Source organism: Loxodonta africana, chromosome 1, assembly GCF_030014295.1.
Source record: "Loxodonta africana isolate mLoxAfr1 chromosome 1, mLoxAfr1.hap2, whole genome shotgun sequence".
NCBI lineage: Eukaryota > Metazoa > Chordata > Mammalia > Proboscidea > Elephantidae > Loxodonta > Loxodonta africana.
Window position 1 is genome coordinate 103,872,806 of NC_087342.1, and position 18,628 is coordinate 103,891,433.

The following is an 18,628-nucleotide window of genomic DNA, read 5'->3' on the forward strand; positions in this document are numbered from 1 at the left end:
TTTCAGTGGCTGATTTTTCAGACTTCTGAAAAAGATCAACGAGGGAAACCCTGGTGGCATAGTGGGTAAGTGCTATGGCTGCTACCAAAAGGTCAGCAGTTCGAATCTACCAGGCATTCCTGGAAACTCTATGGGGCAGAGTTCTACTCTGTCCTATAGGGTCACCATGAGTCAGAATCAACTCAATGGCAACGAGTTTGTTTTTTGTTTTTTAGATCAACCAGGCCTTTCTTCCAAGGGAACTCTGGGTGAACTCCGACTGCCAATCTTTCTGTTAGCAGCCAATGGTGTTAACCATTTGTACCACCCAGGGATTCCCCAAGTGCTTTTAGGAAGACAAATTATAAAATGATAAAAACCCAGTGCTGTAGAGTCAAATCCGACTCATAGCGATAGCAAAAAAAAGAAAAAAAATGCTATTGACCAGAAAATTCTTTAGATGAATTTGTTAAAAAAAATTCTTAGCTAAAAAGATGGCATAATATATGATCCAAAATGGATAATACCAGTTACGTCTGAGTCGATTCTGACCCATGGTAACCCCACGTGTGTTAGAGTAGAACTGTGCTCCATAAGGATTCAATGGCTGATTTTTCAGAAGTAGATTGCCAAGCCTTTCTTCCAAGGAGCCTGTGGGTGGACTCAAACTGCCAACCTTTTGGTAAGCAGCTGAATGCTTTAACCATTTGCACCACCCAGGAACTCCTAGGCAAATGAGCGCTGCACTGAACTGGCTTTAGATGAGGTGATCTCAAACCTCTGAAGAGAGCTGGTCCATCCTCAGGGCCACCGAGCCTGCCACATTAGCTAAGCAGGAGGTGAGCCAGGTTAGGTCCCCAGGAAATTCTGCCCATGTCACCCCTTGGGCCTCTGTTTCCTCGATGGTAAAATGGAGGTAATAAGCCATGACCTCACAGCTTACTTGGGCGGCCTCTCAGTGCCAGTGTGTGGTTACCTTTCCCGGCTCTTCCTCGGGCTTTCCTGAGGTAGAGGATCATGAAGATGGTGAGCACCAGCAGCAAGAGGACCACCACCACCACACCTGAGACAACAAACTTCCAGTTGCCTGGAGGGCTTGGAAATGAAGACCTGTTGAGTGAGGAAAGTCAGAGCCCAGTCCAGCCTCCTGCAGAGAGATCCAGGTTCACCACCCCACCCCATGACAGATCCTCCCAGCTCTCCTGAGGGCCCTCCTGCTAAAATGATCAGGAGGCAGCCCTTCGGTCAAGGGCTCTGACTCAATAGCCTTTGTAGTTGTGGGCAAGTCAGGCCTTCTCTCTGGGCTTGTTTCTTTCTCTGTCAAACAGAAACACTGATGATGCCTCAGTCTTTGCTCCTTTCCCCTCTCTAACTGTTGTTCCTTAACTTTCTTTCTGGATGCCTATTGTAGGATCTGTGCTCACCTCTCCCAGCATCTTTCCCTTAACCGTTCTTTGTTCCAGCTCCTCAGCCTCACCCCTTCTCTGTGAGGCGGAATTAGTTCTCAGAGAATACGGGTGTCATTTGACAAGCAGAGCTCTGCCAGATAATAAATGCATTTTTATAGGCCGTTCTGAAGACACTGTCTTAAGTCAAAGGAAAGACACTATGGTAGACTTTCTTACACCATATCAGTTGACAGTTGCTGTCAAGTAGACTCCGACTCACGACGACTCCATGTGTGTGTCAGAGTAGAGCTGTGTTCTTAGGGTTCTCAGGGAATGATTTTTCAGAAGTACATCACCACACCTGTCTTCCAAGGTGCCTCTGGCTGGACTCGAACCTCCGACTTTTGGGTTAGCAGCCAATCTCATTCACCCTTTAAACCACCCAGGGACTCCTTCTTACACCATAGCAGGTTCTTTTCTTTCTTTTAATTTAATTTAATTTTAGGTGAAAATATACACAACAAAACTCACTCCCATTCCCCAGTTTCTAGACATAATGACCAGTGACATGGGTTACATTCTTGTCATTCTGTCAACATTCTCGTTATTTCTATTCTAGTTGTTTCTCTTCAATTTATTTAATCTCCCTACCCCCTAACATTCACATCTATGCTTTAAAATAGCTGTTGATCCCATAGCAGGCTCTTAGAGAATGTGTCTGGGGATGTCATTGGTCAAAGGGGGAGAGGGACATCACTCAGCTCAGTTGACCAGCACCACTGGGTTTCTGGTTTAATCCCTTGAAGCAAAGAACTGTGGTTTGCAAGAGCACCATCTACAGTGATGGTGGGTGGAGAGAGGGTGAGCGGAGGCCAGAGGCCAGAAGAGAAACGTCTGTCATGCCAGTTACAGTGGCTGGAGCCTGAAAACCACCAGGCAGGGGTAGAAAAGAAGTCAGGCACACGCTGGAGTAACCAGAGTATGCCCTTTCCCTAAACTCTTGGTGGCTCTGTGGTAGCTTCTCTGCTCTTCCTGAAACACAGAGAAGGGCTTGAAGCGGCAAAGAGGAAAAAGCAGCAGCCCCAGTCATGTGCCTGGCACTGTACTAAGCCCTTTGAATCCACAGCCTTGTTTCATCCTCACAACAACCCTGTAAGCAGTGGCCCCCCAATCGGGGCAATTTTTCCCCCCAGGGGACATTTGGCAATATCTGGAGACATTTATAGTTGTCGTAACTGGGGGTAGTGGTGCTACTGGCATCTAGTGGGTAGAGGTCAGGATTGCTACTAAATATCTACAATGTACAAGACAGCCTCCCACCCCAACAAAGAATTTTCCAGTCCCAATTATCAACAGTACCAAGGGTAAGGAACCCTGTTGTAAGGTGAGAAAGTTATTGGTTCCATTTTCAGGTAAGGAAACTGAGGCTCAGAGAGGTAAAGTGACCTAAAGTGACAAGTTTGACTCCCAATCCATCCTCCAAGAACCAAGTATCTATGGGAATTTTTGTTTGTTTGTTTTTGTTTTTTTCCAGTTGCCCTCAAGTAGGCTCCGACTCATGGCAAGCTCATGTGTGTCGGAGTAGAACTGTACTCCATAGGGTTCTCAATGGCTGACTTTCCAGAAGGACATCACCAGGCCTTTCTTCCTGGGAATGTATTGCTGGAGGTAATTTGGCACAGGGGCCAAGGGTGGGAGGAAATGGAGGCTGGGGGAACAGGGACGGTGGCAGTACCTGTCAGTGGAAAGGCTGGTGGCAGAGGCCCAGACTGTGGTCGTCACAGTGCTCCTGGTGGTGGACAGGGTTGAAGCTGTGGGAGACGACAGTGAGGAGAGTCCTCCCATCTGTTTGCCCCACACCCCCAAGGCTGCCCGCTCCCAACCCAGCCTTGAGTGGGAGGTCCCACGGGTGGCCCTGGGCCAGGCGAGGACTCTGAGAATCACCACATTCCCAGCAAATGAATGGTGGCCTTGTCCTGAGTTGTGTTGGATTTCCAGCATCGTAAATGCCAGAATATGTGAGAGTAGCTTCAGACTGAGTGTCATACCGCCGCTTGTATAATGGTTAGATCTATGCTGTCTTCTGTTTTCACTGACTTTGAATGGGCCACGCACTTTTGATCTGTAATGCCTTCTCCTACAACCCCTGTTTTCTCTCCTGGATAAGTTTCTGCCTATCCAACCAGACCCAGGTAGTATCACCTCCTCTGGGGAGTCTTCCAGGAGGATCCACACCCCTGGTCTTCTCTAGCAACTGAATCCCTCCCTTCGCTGGGCATCTGTTCAGCATGCTCCTGATACAGTACTTACCACTCTGCGTCGTAACCTTTTATTGACTTGTCTGTCTTCCCCGCTGGGCTGTGGGCTACTCCAGCACAGGTTGGATCTCAAGGCTTCCAGAGCCTAGCCCTCTGCCCTTCGTGGAGTGGGCATTGAGACAAAGCTTGGGCAGTGAAAGACCAAGAAGCTGACCTGGGTCCTCTAGATGATGAGTTGTCTGGGCAAAGTCAGCACCAGAAAGGAGGCCTGGGAAGGTGCCTTTCCAGCCCAAACCATCACAAAGAAATGCAGCAGAGCTTTGCAACTCTGCGGCTTTTGGGAGCAATACCTGAGCCTCAGGGTTAGTGGTAACCCCAAACTTCCCATTCTGAGGTTCAAGTTCTCTCAACTTTTAGGGGCAGGTCCAGGGTGAGGACCCAGGACTGCTAAGCCCTAGGCTGCTACACCACCTTGCCTTACCCCTGAGTTTCATGTGTGCCTCACTACCCAGCTATGTCCTTGTCTGTCCCCATTCCTCGGCCCCACCCAATTACCTTGTAGCCCATCTCCAGCACAGCCCTTTGAGAGAAGATTAGGGGTTACGGTCAAGCATAGGGATGTCCAGAAATGGACCATTAAGCTGGCTGTTCTTTAGCATGGGGAGGCTTTAAGATCATTGTCAATATACTGAGGAGGCCTGTGAGTAGCAACAAAAATGTTAAGAGGAACACATATGATGTGTAAGGAAGCAGCAGCAAAAAGCCGGTAGGCTTGAGACTGGCGCTGGTTCTACCATTAACCAGCGGGTGACCTTGGGCAAGGGACTTTCCTTCTCTGGTTCCCAGTTTTCTGCTACAAGAGGGTTGTTGTTGTTGTTAGCTGCCCTCAAGTTGGCCCCTGACTCAGGGTGCCATCCCCATGATTGGTTGCAGATCAGACCATTGTGACCCATAGGGCTTTCATCAGCTGATTTTTGGAAGTAGATTGTCAGGCCTTTCTTCCTAGTCTGTCTCAGTATGTAAGCTTCACTGAAACCTGTTTGCCATCGTAGCAACACACAGGCCTCCACCGACAGGTGGGTGGTAGTTACACATAAGGTACGTTGGCTGGGAATCAAAGCTGGGTTTCCAACATGGAAGGTGAGAATTCTACCACTGAGCACCAATACCCCTCAACAGAAGGGTAGAGGGAATTATTTTCTAAGGTCCTTTCCAGCTCTAACATCTTGTGATTCAGGGAGTCTGAGACCCATACATGAGAAGGGAAAGAACTCACCTGGAGATACTATCAGACGGAAGCTTCTGCAAATATAGACAACTGACTGAGAAGAGTCGTAGATTCCACAGTCATAGAATCCTGAGTCCGCTGTCCTGAGCCCAGTCATGGTGATGTTGAAGTAGCTAAATCTACGTTCATCCTGGATCGAGTATCGGGACTTCTTTGCCCAGGACCTGGGGCTGGTGACTAATAGGTTACGCGAATTTTCTGATGTTTTCTTGCACCAGATTTTCACCATGTATGAATCTTTCCTGCCCCAGTAGGGACATGTCAAGGAGATGTTCTCACCTTCCAGTTTCTGCAACAACACTAGCGCTGGTTCTTGTTCCCGGGAGCCTGAGAATGAGCCTTCAGGTCAGGGGCCTGGCTTGGCCCAACCTCTAATTCAGGGTTGTGAGATGGGGATCCCCCTTGGGAGCAGTCCCTTTTGTACCAGAGCAGAATGTGCCCAAAGCAGACCTCTAGTCACAGTGCCACCCTGCCCCCTCCCATTTGTCACCTCTGAATAGTCCCCTTCACCCACGACCTCACCTCTCCCTCTTCCCCTCCTCTGGCCCTGTTTCTGACCCCTGCCCTCCACCTCTGCCCCTCACCTGAGACCAGGAGCACCAGCAGGACAGGTGCCAGCAGGTACATGGCTTCCCAGGCCATGGGTCCTCTTCTTGAGCTGGGGTGGGGACAGGAAAGCTAGGGGGTAGGGAAGCCCCTGAAGAGAGAGAACCAGGAACTGGGTCGGATTCAGTCTAGCAAATCCAGCATGTCTGAGACGGAAGAGCTGAGGAAGGCAAGACCTCAGGTGGGAAGGGGGAGGCCTGTGGAGGAAGGGAGGCCTTGGCCTCTATGTGGACTCCCCTGGCCATGGGGTCTACAACTGGGCCTGGAACGACCCCAGCCCTGAAGCTGGACCGAGGCTCCTGGGGACTCTGTGCTGCTGCTCAGCTACTCTGTGTCCAGCGTACTCCTCATTGTCAGTCATTTCCCCATGCTGCGCTGGAGACGGAAAGGGTGTGAAAGCCCAAGAGGAAGTGATGGTGAAATAAAAACTACTTCTTCTCTTTCTCACTCCTTTCCATACCACCACTTCCTCCCCAGCCTTAACTTTCCCACGCCTAAGTAAAACACAGACTGGAGATAGGTGTTGGAGTCAGGGGGCACTGAGAGGTCTGAGCAGGGCCCTAAGCCCCACTGGTGGCCTAGGTTGGTCAAGCCTCATGACGAGACATCCTGGTGGTTAGTGTTGTGTCTCTACCCATGGGGACTGGAGGGGAGAGGAGAGAGGAGCTGAAGATAGAGGTGTAGGGAGGGCCTCTGGCAAAAGGTGGGAGAGAGAAAAGCTAGGAGCAATAAAAGATTTTAGCAGGCTTATCAGAGCGGAAAGCAGAAGGGGACAGACAGGTCTCAAGGGGAGGAGAAGGCAGAAGAAGAAAGGGGGTCTCAGCCCCAGATCATGTCTCTAACCCCAGCTCCCAGCTACTCTGATTAATCGACAAGCATTTGTTGAAAGACCATATTAATCAAGCGCATTTTTAAAACAAGTATCATTACAACATGGCGAATGTAATTAATGAATCCTCACAACTGGACCAATAAACAACATCACGATAAACAGAGAAAAGATTGAGGTTGTCAAGGATTTCATTTTGCTTGGATTAGCAATCAATGCCAATGGAAGCCGCAGTCAAGAAATCAAAAGATGCATTGCACTGGGCAAATCGGCTGCAAAAGACCTCTTTAAAGCATTGAAAAGCAAAGATGTCACCTTGAGGACTAAGGTACGCCTGACCCAAGCCATGGTATTTTCAATCGCACCGTATGCATGTGAAAGCTGGACAATGAATAAGGAAGACCAAAGAAGAATTGACGCCTTTGAATCGTGGTGTTGGCGAAGAATATCGAACGCACCATGGACTGCCAAAAGAACGAACAAATCAGTCGTGGAAGAACTACAAATAGAATGCTCCTTAGAAGCCAGGATGGTGAGGCTACGTCTTACATACTTTGGACATGTTGTCAGGAGGGACCAGTCCCTGGAGAAGGACATCATGCTTGGTAGAGTAGATGTTCAGCTTAAAAGAGGAAGACCCTCGACGAGATGGATTGACACAGTGGTTGCAACAATGAACTCAAGCATAGCAACAATTGTGAGGAGGGCACAGGACAGGGCAGTGTTTCGTTCTATTGTGCATAGGGTCGCTATGAGTCAGAACCAACTTGACAGCACCTAACATCAACAACAACATATAAAAATGGTTGAAATGGTTAAAAAAAAAAAAGTATTGTGGTTAGATGAACTACAGAAAAACACTAGTCACTGGCTGTTGATAATTAATAGGCAAGCAACAAAGGAAAGAAGAAATGCTCTACAAACTCAGCATTGCATGTTGGTTCAGGGCAGCCGACTCTGAGATAGAGATTGGCGCAGGGGGCTCAATGTGCTCTCAGGCCAGTACCTTGGGAAGGAAGAGATGAGCAAGAGTGGGTAGAAGTCAGGCTACAAGACAGGCCAAAAGGAAGCTTGGGCCACCTTGCAAGGAGTTCTAGAGATACTCACCCTTCACAACACCCCTGAGTTGGCAAGGGGATGTGGGGGCTTTCCACCGTATGTTGCAGTCAGGGGGTGCAGGCTGTCCTTGAAAGGGAGCCCTGACCTTGGCGAGGTGGCTGTCTGCAGCTGAGGCTATGCTCAAGGGGCACTGAAAGCTAAGGCCTTCCTTCTGCTCTCACTACCCCCAGCCTCTGGGCAAGAAGTCCATCATTTCTGAGTCCATCATCCTGGGCAGCCAAGCACAGAACCCACCACACTCCTTTTGGTCCAGAGTGAAAGATACCGTTTGCAGCCATTTCTACCTCATGCTTGTTGCCTGACTCCACATGGCAGTGTGCACGTCCCATGGGTCAGGGGTCTTCTTGTCCTACCCCACATGTCATGTGCATGTCCCCTGGGCATGGGGGCTGCTTATCCTGCCCCACAATGCAGTGTGCACATACCACAGGGGTGGGGTCTGCTTGTCCTGCCCCACATGGCGATGTGCACGTCCTATCACCTAATCACCTAGGAAGTGACTGTGGGAGGGGCTTCAGAGCTCCCTTCCAACCTATTTTTCAGACAAGGAATCAGGTTTAGTCAGGTCAGACAGAGATGAGGAGCTGAGATGGGAATCTGAGCCCAGGTCTTGATTGCAAAGGCACTTCCCTACCCACCCCAGACCCTCCTTACAATAGGGCCTCACCACAGGGCTGCAGTTGTGGGGCCCCAACATCCAAGCAGTGAGAAGAGAATGTGAGAAGACAGAGGACAAATTAGGAGACCAAGATCTGAAGGGACTAAATGCAGCATGTGGGAAAGGGAATACTAGAACTGGAAAAGGATTTGAAGAACAGTTATGAAGCATTTACTTAGTTTGCACAGCTCTCATGTTATTTTGTTTCATCCTGACAACAACCTTGAGAGGTAGGAATTATTGTTTTCTTTCACAGAGAGGAAAAACGAGGCCCAAACAGAGTTAATGACTTGTTTGGGGTCACGCAGTAACAGGGTGGCATCCCTGGATCCCAGTCCTGAACCCACTCCAGGGCTCTGCCACCGCACATCTCACCCGCAGGCTGTTGATGGTGCCACCACCGGATCGCAATAAAGGTCAGCTCCCCAGCTGAGCTAAGCCCCTTCCTAGCTACACACCAGGGTGATGGTCACACTCTCCTAAAGGAGAAGAATGCTCCTTAGCAGGTTGTTTGCCGGTGGAGACGGGTGTCATCCTGCGTGTGCGTGTCTTCTGGCCGGTCCGTCAGTTCCTCAGTCTGCTTCTTCCCTCTACTGCCCTCTGCGGGACATAGGGAAGAAGTGCCCCCTCCCTGCTGTTCTCCAGGACCCCTTTCCCTGGCCCTACTTCCATCCTGTAGTGGCCCCCACCAGCTGCCCACAGAGCCCCCGGCTGAGTCATTCTCCTGGCCGTGATGTTCACTCTCTTGCCTAGGAGGTGCCGGACCCAGGGTCGTGAGTAGTGATGTCACTTCTGTCCCAGGTACTTGTTCCAGTCCTCGGGCTGGAGGGATACCGCTCTCCAGTGGAAGAATCCTATCCATACCCTCCAGTCTTCACTGCTGGACATGGGGCCAGTGGTTTGAGCAGTAGAGGTAGAGTCTGAGCCATGGGTCAGTGGCATAGGGGACAGATTCCTTGGCCATTGGACCCTAGGCCAGAGGTTAGTTGGGCTCCATTTCCCCTGCCCCAAACCAGGCCAGCCATAGAGGCTGTGGCGTTCTCTGAATTGTCTCTGCTGTGTCACGAGTAGGTCCTCCCTTGCCAGGGAAGAGTGAGCCCACAGAAGGGGAGGACATGCACCCCTTCTCTGAGCCATGGTCTCCCCAACACAGCCTGTGGGTTGAACCCCCACCCCCCCCCAACACACACAGATCTGGGATCTCAGGTGCCCCTGGGTGTGGGCTCTGCTGGGGGCCTCAGTCCCCTCCAGGAGCTCAATCCTGGATCCCAGGTGTGGAAACTAAGAGTGAGCCCCAAATTCAGACTCTGCACCCCAGTCTGGGGAGAGGCTGGCCCTGCACCCAGGGGGTTCTCCCAGCCAGAGGCCTATCTAAGATATGGCACATGCCCTGGGTGCCACCAGGGGCGCCAATGAGCAGTTTCTATTGGCCATCACAGTTTCCATCCACAGCTGTGAGAGATCATTCAGCAATCTAAAACTAATTGCCATAGATAACACCACTGCTCCCAGGAGGGGATGTGAGCAGATGGCGGCAGGGGGCAGGTGAGTTCCCAGGAGATAAGTGACAGCCAGGTCAGAGCACAGAGGACACACGGTCGGGGGTGGGGGAGTGGGTCTAGAGAGCTCTGGGATCTCTTGCTGCCGACCCTCTATGGACCCCTAGCGACTAGTCTGTTCCTCCCCCCAGGACATGGCCCAAGGGACATTGGCTGCCTTGGAGGCTCACGAGCCCAGTTTTCTTTCCCAAGTTCACAGGGTAGCTTGGGGGAGCTGAGGACACACTGGTCCCAGGTGGGAAGAGGGCAGCTCTAGCTACCCGCCCCTCCCTTCCCTTCGCTTGATACCAAGGGGTCCTCAGGCAGACAGGGCTCAGGCTTTGCCTGCAAAACGACCTCTTAGGGCTTCTCTGCCATCCAGCTAGGGCTGTGGTCTGTGGCTCTGAGCAGGATCCTCTCGGAGGCTTTCCCCAGAACTTCCTGCCTGGGCCTCTGCTCTGGGCCCCTCCCCAGCTTCCTGGTAGCCCAGGAAAACATTCAGGGCCCAGGAGAGTTCACCACGGAGTGGGTCAGGCTGCTGGCCCCTGGCATGGGCAGACAGCAGCCTGTGTTTTTAGGAAGGCCGATTTCAGCGTTACGTGCATCCTCATATCCCAGGCTTGCTCTGGTCCAAACAAGTCCCCATCTTCACTTCTTCTCTGGACTCCTGGGACCCCTCTGGGAGAAGTGCCCCTTCTGCACAGTTAGATGGTTTCAGACCAAGTCAGCTTTCACAGGGGCTCTGGTCTGGGCGTGTCCTTCTAGGGTCCAGCAGGACCACTGTACAAGCTGTAGCCTATGGGCCAGGGAGAGAGATAAAGAAGGGCTGTGCTCCCGGCCCAGCCCCAGCCCCTGGTCTGGCTCTGCCCTCTGGCTCCTGGCAGGCCATCCCCTTGGGACTATGCCGTGCTGTCCCTTCCTGCCTTCCCTCCTCCCTTGCTGGGTGCCCTCGTGGTCCTCATGACTGGACACAGGCCGAGAGACACATTGCCTGGGGATTGGGTGTCACAGACACAGTGCAGGAAGGTGTCTTAGAAAGTATGTGAAGCCCCAGGGCCCTGCACTCTGGCTGGGAGGGGGGCTGTACTCACTGCCCGTGTGTCTCCTCTTCCAAAGCCCATAGAAGATGACCAACAGCACAGGCACGGGGAGGAGGGCCAGCACCACTGCAAGCACGGTGGGATCAGAGTCCTGGTGCCTGAGAAGATGGGGAGAATGGCAGGAAGTGAGCCTCAGTGTCCCCCGCCCTGATCCATGATGCCCAGGAGGAGCTGGGCAGGGGAGATTCTACCACAGACACCCTGATAGTGCTCCTCTCAAGAGAGATGGCCTCTGTTCTCTAAGAACCCAGCTGTCAGGGAAGCAAATGAGGATCTCAGAGCTCAGGGGAGGAAGTTAGTCAGAAATGACCCAGGAATAATTTCAGAGAGTCCTTGGGGGCAAAGGCCTTCTCCTGATAGTCCTCTGGCAAAAGGGAGCACCTCTCTACCTCAGCTCTTCCCCTCCACTATGCTCCCCAAATCTGCTCATGGGTGAGAAGAAGTATTCTAGAGACCCCCGTTTGTGGCTGAAGAGATCAAGGTCCTGCTGTCCTCACAGGGACTAAGGCTGCCTCTTCCCATCTCCAGCCTCTGTAGTAAAGGCTGTGCGTGCCCCACCCACGTCCCCTTGCCTGTATCACTTCAGCATACACTGGTCCCTGCACCTCCTTTTTTGTTTTACCTGAGGTCTTTCCCTTGTCCACAGAGCCCTCTTTGCCACCCACCTAGCAGGTAGCCCTCCTCTGATGACCAACAGGAGTTGGTGTATCAATACCCCAGCTCCCTTGCTCTTCCGGGGGAATATCTCTGAGGTAGTGTTCAACATTGGATCCTAGAGTTTCCCTGGTGGGATTAGGCTCATATTTCCCACAGTGGTGGCAGCTGGATTAAGTATTCTTTGTTGGCTGTCTCCCCTGCCCTGTCTCACTTCTCCACCCTCTTTCCAGTGTTCCCTTCTCCCACATGAGGGGCACGCACACGAATCCTTGTCTCAGGACCTATTGCTGAGAGAACCCAAATTAAAGCATCTCCTGTTTCCCACTGGGAATCCCTGATTGGTGCAAACAGTTAGTGCACTAGGCTGCTAACTGAAAGGCTGGACTTTCAAGTCCACCCAAAGGCACCTTGGAAGACATGCCTGGTGACTTCCAAAAAATCAGCTATAGAAAATCCTGTGGAGCACAATTTTACTCTGACACACATGCGATCACCATGAGTGAGAGTCAACTCGGTAACTTGTTTCTTTTCCACTTCCTGAGCCTGATCCTGGCTCTCTCTCCTCTCCATCCCCAGCCTCTTCATGCTGATCTCATCCCCTACCCTCATACCTACCACCATTCTATATGTTACGCTCTCCATCCCGCCTTCCCGTTTCCTACCTCTCACCCTCCCTCCCATTCAGCAACTGGTCCCAGGTGAGTTCTTAGGGAGTGAAGGGCCAGGTCTGGTATAAGATTTGCCTCTTGAGGTCTGTTCAGGCACCAAGAGCTATTGCCATATCTGGGAAAATGTCACCCAGCCCCAGGCCACCAGGTACCTGATAGGGGGTAATTTGTTGAGAAGAGCTTTCCTGGTGTGGCATGTTCCCGTGGTGGGCAATCTGGTGCTTGGGGGCACAGACTTGGTGGAGATGGGCACTTGGCCTACAGAGGAAGTCTGGGCACTGCTGGGAGACTCAGTCACTGTCTGGGATCCCATGGTCGTCCTGCCCCCTGTGGTGGTGGGAGTGGTTCCAGTGAAGCTGTGGCCCACCATGGGGGTTGGTCCAATGGTCCCTGGGGCAGTGGAAGGCAAGATGCTGGCCACGGTCAGGAGTCCAGCTGTGAACAGGGTCATGCTTGTGTTGAACGGTGCATCAGAGCCAGAGGTGGGGGTCCGGCCCGTTGCCAAAACCATTCCACCCTTGAGGATGTTGGACAGATGCGTCAGAGGAGTGTTCCTCTCAGTTGTGGGAGCTGAGGAACCAGAAAGAAGGGAGCTTTAGACTGACTCAGGCCTTGGTGCTGGAAGCAGTTGTCCAGATGCTGGGATGGGGACCTGTCCCCTTCTCCCCTCCTTGACCTTAGGCATAGGATTCTTCTCTGCTGAGTGACCAGGTATGTGTTTGTCTAGAGGGTGATGCCAGGAAGAAGTAGGCACACTAAAGAAGGAAGAAAACCAAAGACCAGTTGCCATGGAGTTGACGTTGACTCCTGGTGACTCCATGTGTATCAGAGTAGAACTGTGCTCCAGAGAGTTTTCAGTGGCTGATTTTTCACACGTAAACCCCCAGGCCTTTCTTTTGATGCACCTCTGGATGGATTTGAACCTCCAACCTTTCAGTTAGCGGTTGAACGCATTAGCCATTTATACCACTCAGAGACTCCAAAAAAGGAAGAGACTTGCCCAATTTCTTTAGCCTGTCCTATCAGTTCACCTGCTCTCAGGAGACATCCCCTCACCATCCCCATCTCTCGCTTGTCACTTTCAAGATCCTCCTCATTCCTGTGGGTCAAAGAGGTTCCTATAACATGATGTTGAGCAGGGACTTTTCTAGCTGCTCCGTAACTGGTGACTAGGATCCAGAGGTGAAGACAAGGAGGCACCAAGGATCCCAAATTCCAAAAACAAAAAAAAACGCTGTGATCAGTTAGAGTCAGACGCCTTCCTTGGGGATTACCAAGACACATCTGAACTGGTCCTGCTATCCTCAGCCATCAACCCAGCCCTTTACCATCCTGTTTCCTAAAAGAAGCCTGAAGTTTCGGGTGGTGGAAGAGGGAAGAACTGCAGGGGTTTTGAGTCATCGCAGCAAACACATGGAGTCAGAATCAACTCCGTAACAACGGTTTTGTGTGTGTGTGGTGGTGGTGGGAGGGGAGGGAGCCTTAGGGATGCTGCTTGACACTCCAGTCTCAGCTCCTATCACCCTCCCTCGCACTCAGTGTGGACCAGCCACACAGGCCTTCCTCATACACACCAAGCTCCTTCTCACTGCAGGACCTTTGAATCTACAGTTCTCCCCACCTGGAATGCTCTTCGAAGCACCCAGATTTTGATAGGGCTAGAGAACTCTCCTCATTCAGAATCTGCTTGAGGACATCGATTCAGGGAGGTTCTTTTCTGATCGGTGGTACTTCAGTTACCCCACGCCCCCCACCACTGAGTTACCCTCCAGTTCATCACAGTGTTTGTTTTGCCCACCGCTGTATCCTCAGAGCCTAGAATAGTGCCAGGTCATAGTACCAAACCAAAAAACCAAACCCAGTGCCGTGGACTCGATTCCGACTCATAGTGACCCTATAGGACAGAGTAGAACTGTCCCATAGAGCTTCCAAGGAGCGCCTGGCAGATTCAAACTGCTGACCGTTTGGTTAGCTGCTGTAGCACTTAACCTCTACGCTACCAGGGTTTCCAGGCCATAGTAAGCATTCGATAAATATATGTTGAACAGACAGTGGAATTAAAAAAAAAATCAAAGAGTTCTGAGTTCGAATCCCGGCTCTGCCATCTGCTAGCTCTCTGACACTAAACAAGCTTGCTTTCTTCACTTATAAAATTTTGACAATAATACCCAAGAAGATCAAATCAGAGGGTGTCTGTAAAAGAACTCTGCAAACCCTCAGGTGCAACATGATTATTATTCATTATTCTTCTTATTAAGCCTGATGTTAGCAGAGTGCTTCTAAACGATGGCCACCCAGGGGCTGGAGGGACCCAGGGAAAGGAGGACGCCCCCAGCCATCCCAGGCCCACTCACCTGGAAACACTTCTAGTAGGATGCCCATCAAGGGGTAGAGGGTCCGGGAGCTGTTCCGCATGCACCAGTATCGGCCGGAGTCCTGGGGTCTGAGGGCCGCCATGGTGATGGTGACCACTTTGGCCTGGGCATCGTCTTGCAGCAGGTAGTGGGGCTCCTGTGCCCAGACCCGGGTGAACCCCGCCTCACACTTCTTCCTCCTGACCCTGCACCAAACCTTGCCCTCCAAGTGATTTTTGCGATTCTTGTAGGGGCACTGCACAGACAGCGTCTCTCCCTCCCAGTGCTGCACTTTGGTGTATGTATTCTCAGCCAGGGGACCTAGGGAGACATGCCTTGTTGAGCAAGGTCTGGTAAGAGAGGAGGAATGAGGCATCCTGAAACCGAAAACTGGTGGCGAAAGGCGAGAGCACTGATATTGCTCTGCTGTCGAAGAGTTCAGTCTGAGAGGGAGACACAACCCTCCCCTCAGGGAGCCCCAGTCTAGAGGAGACACAACCCTGCCCTCAGGGAGCCCCAGTCTGAGGGGGAGACACAATCCTGCCCTCAGGGAGCCCCAGTCTGAGGATGAGACACAGCCCTGCCCTCAGGGAGCCCCAGTCTGAAGGGAGGCACAGCCTCGCCCTCAGGGAGCCCCAGCCTGAGGGAGAGACACAGCTCTGCCTTCAGGGAGCCCTGCCCTCAGGGAGTCCCAGTCAGTTGGAGGAGGCATAAGCCCTGCCTCCTGAGAGTTCCCAGACTAATGGGGGAGACAATATTCCTTCATTCTTGGGGAGTCCTGAACTGATGAAGGAGAAACAGGGCTTGACCTCAGAGACATCCCCCCAATCTGATGGTGGAGACACAGGCATAGCCCTCCCTCAGGGAGCCTCCAGTCTAAAGGAGGAAACGCAGTCCTTACACTCAGGGAGCCCATCAGACATAGCCCCTTCCCTCATGGGATTGTCTATTCTGATGGGAGAGTATTAAGCCTCGCTGTCAGGAATTCCCAGTCGTGTTAGAAAGACACAGGTACTGCCCTCAATGAGACATACGCACAGCAGAAGTCATTAAGTTACAACGTTTCAGAGCTCAAACAACTTAGGTGCTCTGAAAAGGTAAGACAACCCAATTATTTGAGAAAATGAAGACTGGTTATGTATATCACAAATAGGTTCACTGTTGTTGTTGTTAGGGGCCATCAAGTCAATCTCAACTCATAGTGACTCCATGTGACAGAGTAGAACTGCCCACATAGGGTTTTATAGGCTGTAATATTTAAAAAAAAAAAAAAAAAATTTTTTTTTTAATCTTTATAGAGTGAACCCTGGTGGCACAATGGTTAAAGCACTTTTCTGCTAACCAAAATGTTGGCAGTTCAAGCCTACCAGTGACTGTACATGAGAAAAGAGCTGGCAATCTGCTCTTGCAAAGATTACAGCTTTGGAAACCCTATGGGGCAGTTCTACTCTATCCTATAGGCTCACTATAGGAATTGACTTGATGGCAACGGGATTTTTTTAACGTTTATGGAATTGACTCAACGACGTACAACAGCAACAATCTTTTCAGAAGCAGGTCTTTCTCCTGCAAAGTCACTGGGTGAGTTACAACCACCACCCTTTGGGTTAGCAGCCAAGCACTTAACCATTGTACCACCAGGGCTACGAGGTTCACAGTAGTGAGCTTTTAAATAGTAAGCTGCCTTAGTTCATTCGAAACCAGAAAACTCCAAACCTGTTGCTACCTCATAGGACAAAGGAGAACTGCCCCATAGGGTTTCCAAGCCTATAAACTTTCATGGAAGCAGATTGCCGCTTCTCTCTTACATGGAGCAGCTGGTGGGTTCAAACAGCTAAACTTTTTGGTCAACAGCTGAGTGCTTAGTCACTGTACCACCAGGGCTCCCTTAGATCATTCTAAGTGGTGTTTAATTTGAAATACCCTATTTACACAAAACCCATAGATTAAGCATGCCCAAAGTACATATAAACTACCAATAGCACAAACCACAGGATTCCACAACTACCCACCGTTCATCTACCATGTGCTGCGCTCAGTGCGACAATGGTGACTGAGATATATTCTGTGCACCTCATAAACCACGCTCTAGTGGGAAGAAAGCAGAACTGGGGAGGGTGCCTCTGGGGACAAGGAGAGAGAAGGTAAGCTGTGGTGGGCTCGCTCCACCCCTCTGTCTCCCACAAGCTCAGCGCTTGCTCCCCTAATAGTCCATCCCCAAAGCATCCTGCAAACAAAAAAAAAATGAAGTTTCTCCCCAGTAGGGTAGAGTGGAAAGAGCATACAGTTTGAAGTCGGAATAAACATGGGTTGAAACAGTGATTCTATTACTTACTAGCTACATGAGCAGATCACTTAAGATCTCTGAGCCTCAGTTTATCTGTCAGTTGGGAATAATATTACCTCCCTCACGGTCTGGCTGTGAGAACTATGCACCAGGACAGTGCCTAGATCAGAGCAGGTGCTCAGCACGTGCTTCCTTTTCCCAAATAGAGGTTGCTCCAGCCTTCTTAATGGAGCTGTGACACGCAGGACATCTACCGAAGTTTCCAACCCGGCCTCCGCCACAGTGAAAGTTTTGAGTAAGGTAATATCCTCTCTGAGTGCTACTTTGCTCCTGGCAAGCTAAACCCAATGACCCAACTCAATTATTGTCAGATTTCTCCACACAGGGGAGACACCCTTCTGCCCAGAAAGATAACTCTCAGGTCCCTCCAGGAGAGGCGCATGGGTGGAGTGACCTTGGAAAGGGTCTCCAGGGTACTGTGGTCATAAGTGTCTACACCTTCCACCCCTCGAACAGAGAATGGGGAGTGGGTTTCTCCAACCCCCACCATGCCCAGAGCAGAGCAGGAAGTGGCAACTTGGTTGCCATGGCAGCAAGGGTGGCAGGCCTGGGTAGGGCCCCTTTAGGAGCATCAGTAGCTGCGGGATGGGAGCAGTCTTAGGGATTGGTTCCCCTCAGAACAGGGGGCAGAGACAGGATATGGCATCAGCATTCTAAGAAAAAGAGAGTTTAAACCCCTCCCCACCGTGATGCAACGGCCGTTGTCAGAATCAAGCAGAGCTTTCCTGACAGAGGCCAAGCAAAGAAGCCTTTTTTGCATGAAGAAATTGAGTGTCCCTGGTTTGAGGCCCTAAGGAAACCTAGCCAATTGATAAAGGGGCCAATGCAGAGGGGGGCAGAGCATTATCTAAGCTCATGAGGCCTGGGTTAGTTTTGCTGGGGGCCAGATATTAGGATGTACCCTTCTCACTGGGCTCTGGTGAAGAGCTACTAGATCAGCCCCAACATCCTTCTCCCTCCCCTGACCCCACAAAACACTAAACAAGATAATTGGGCAAGAAAAAGCAGGGATGGAGGGTATAGGTAGAGGCTCTGAGCTCCCATCCCCTTAGCCATCCCCTCCCCCACCCCAAGCCAGCCCATTATCCCCCTTCTCCTCTTACCTGAGGCACCACCCGGTAGCCACAGCAGCAGCAGCAGCAGGAATGTGGGGGCCATGGCTCTATCCAGTTGGGGACAGTCACAGGGGCCAGTGCACCCTGGGGATCCAAGTTTAGCGCTCCAGGCTGACACGAGACCTTGCCACCTGAGCCTGGCAGGGAACACCCTGGGGTTCTGAAAGTGAAATTGCCCATTTAGGGAAGTGAGGAAACTGTGGGACCCACTACAACTAGCAGACCGCAGGGGCCTGCAGAGCCTATCACAAGGGTGGCCCCAAGGCTGTTTCCGCCCTCTTCCTCAGAACTTCAGGCAGGTGTGGCTGCTCCACCCAGTCTGGGGCCCCACAGCCAGGGAGGGCTCAGGGGGTCAGACCCTCCCAGAAACTGGTCCAATAGGGGTGCCTCCTAGTCTGAGGCAGGGGATCCATCTAAAAGGCTGGTGTGAGGTTTCTGGAACCTCAGGTTCAGAGTTATCTGGAATCCCCTGGGGTCAGAGGTCTAGGGTAAGAGGCTCTGGGGCTGAGGAGGGGGATCTCAGACCCTACATTTTCACATACACACATTTACACTGAGGTTCTTGTAAAGTCACCTGCATTCATTCATCCATTCATTTGCTCACTGTGGCACCCTGCCTCTCTCCCAGACTCCTGGCTGGTCACAACAGTCGCTCATGCTCACTCTTGCAAATAACCTCTTACACATTCATACGCAATATTATTTTTGTCATAGTACAGTAACA

The 18,628-nt window shown here is 51.4% G+C and overlaps 2 protein-coding genes across 5 annotated transcripts in view; both read right to left on the reverse strand.

Moving 5' to 3' along the window:
* Nucleotides 1–5,869, reverse strand: part of LOC100671519 (trem-like transcript 4 protein) — a 16,633-nt gene extending 10,764 nt beyond the window's left edge. Inside the window, exons 1-4 of one of the 2 annotated variants that reach the window (XM_064285705.1) lie at nucleotides 5,498–5,869; nucleotides 4,902–5,202; nucleotides 3,103–3,178; nucleotides 956–1,089 (exon numbers count right to left, since the gene is read on the reverse strand). In XM_064285705.1, coding sequence (XP_064141775.1) covers nucleotides 956–1,089; nucleotides 3,103–3,178; nucleotides 4,902–5,142 — 451 coding nt within the window. In that variant the 5' untranslated portion in view covers nucleotides 5,143–5,202; nucleotides 5,498–5,869. Of the gene's footprint in view, nucleotides 1–955; nucleotides 1,090–3,102; nucleotides 3,179–4,901; nucleotides 5,241–5,497 lie in introns of both variants that reach the window. The other variant, XM_023545945.2, reaches the window with a different exon arrangement.
* A 178-nt stretch (nucleotides 5,870–6,047) lies between these two features.
* On the reverse strand, nucleotides 6,048–17,983 carry TREML2 (triggering receptor expressed on myeloid cells like 2). 3 transcript variants are annotated; one of them, XM_064285671.1, is made up of 6 exons: nucleotides 17,893–17,983; nucleotides 16,455–16,563; nucleotides 14,443–14,792; nucleotides 12,241–12,658; nucleotides 10,755–10,861; nucleotides 6,048–10,459 (listed from the first exon to the last, which is right to left on the reverse strand). In XM_064285671.1, the coding sequence occupies exons 2-6, from the start codon at nucleotides 16,466–16,468 to the stop codon at nucleotides 10,425–10,427; spliced, it is 924 nt and encodes a 307-aa protein (XP_064141741.1). In that variant the 5' UTR covers nucleotides 16,469–16,563; nucleotides 17,893–17,983; the 3' UTR covers nucleotides 6,048–10,424. The 3 variants fall into 3 exon arrangements, with proteins under 3 accessions (XP_064141741.1, XP_064141750.1, XP_064141752.1); XM_064285680.1 differs by lacking the exon at nucleotides 17,893–17,983 and having other exon boundaries at nucleotides 14,443–14,763; nucleotides 16,455–17,837; XM_064285682.1 differs by lacking the exon at nucleotides 16,455–16,563 and having other exon boundaries at nucleotides 10,344–10,459; nucleotides 14,443–14,763; nucleotides 17,893–17,962.
* Between the last annotated feature and the right edge of the window lie 645 nt (nucleotides 17,984–18,628).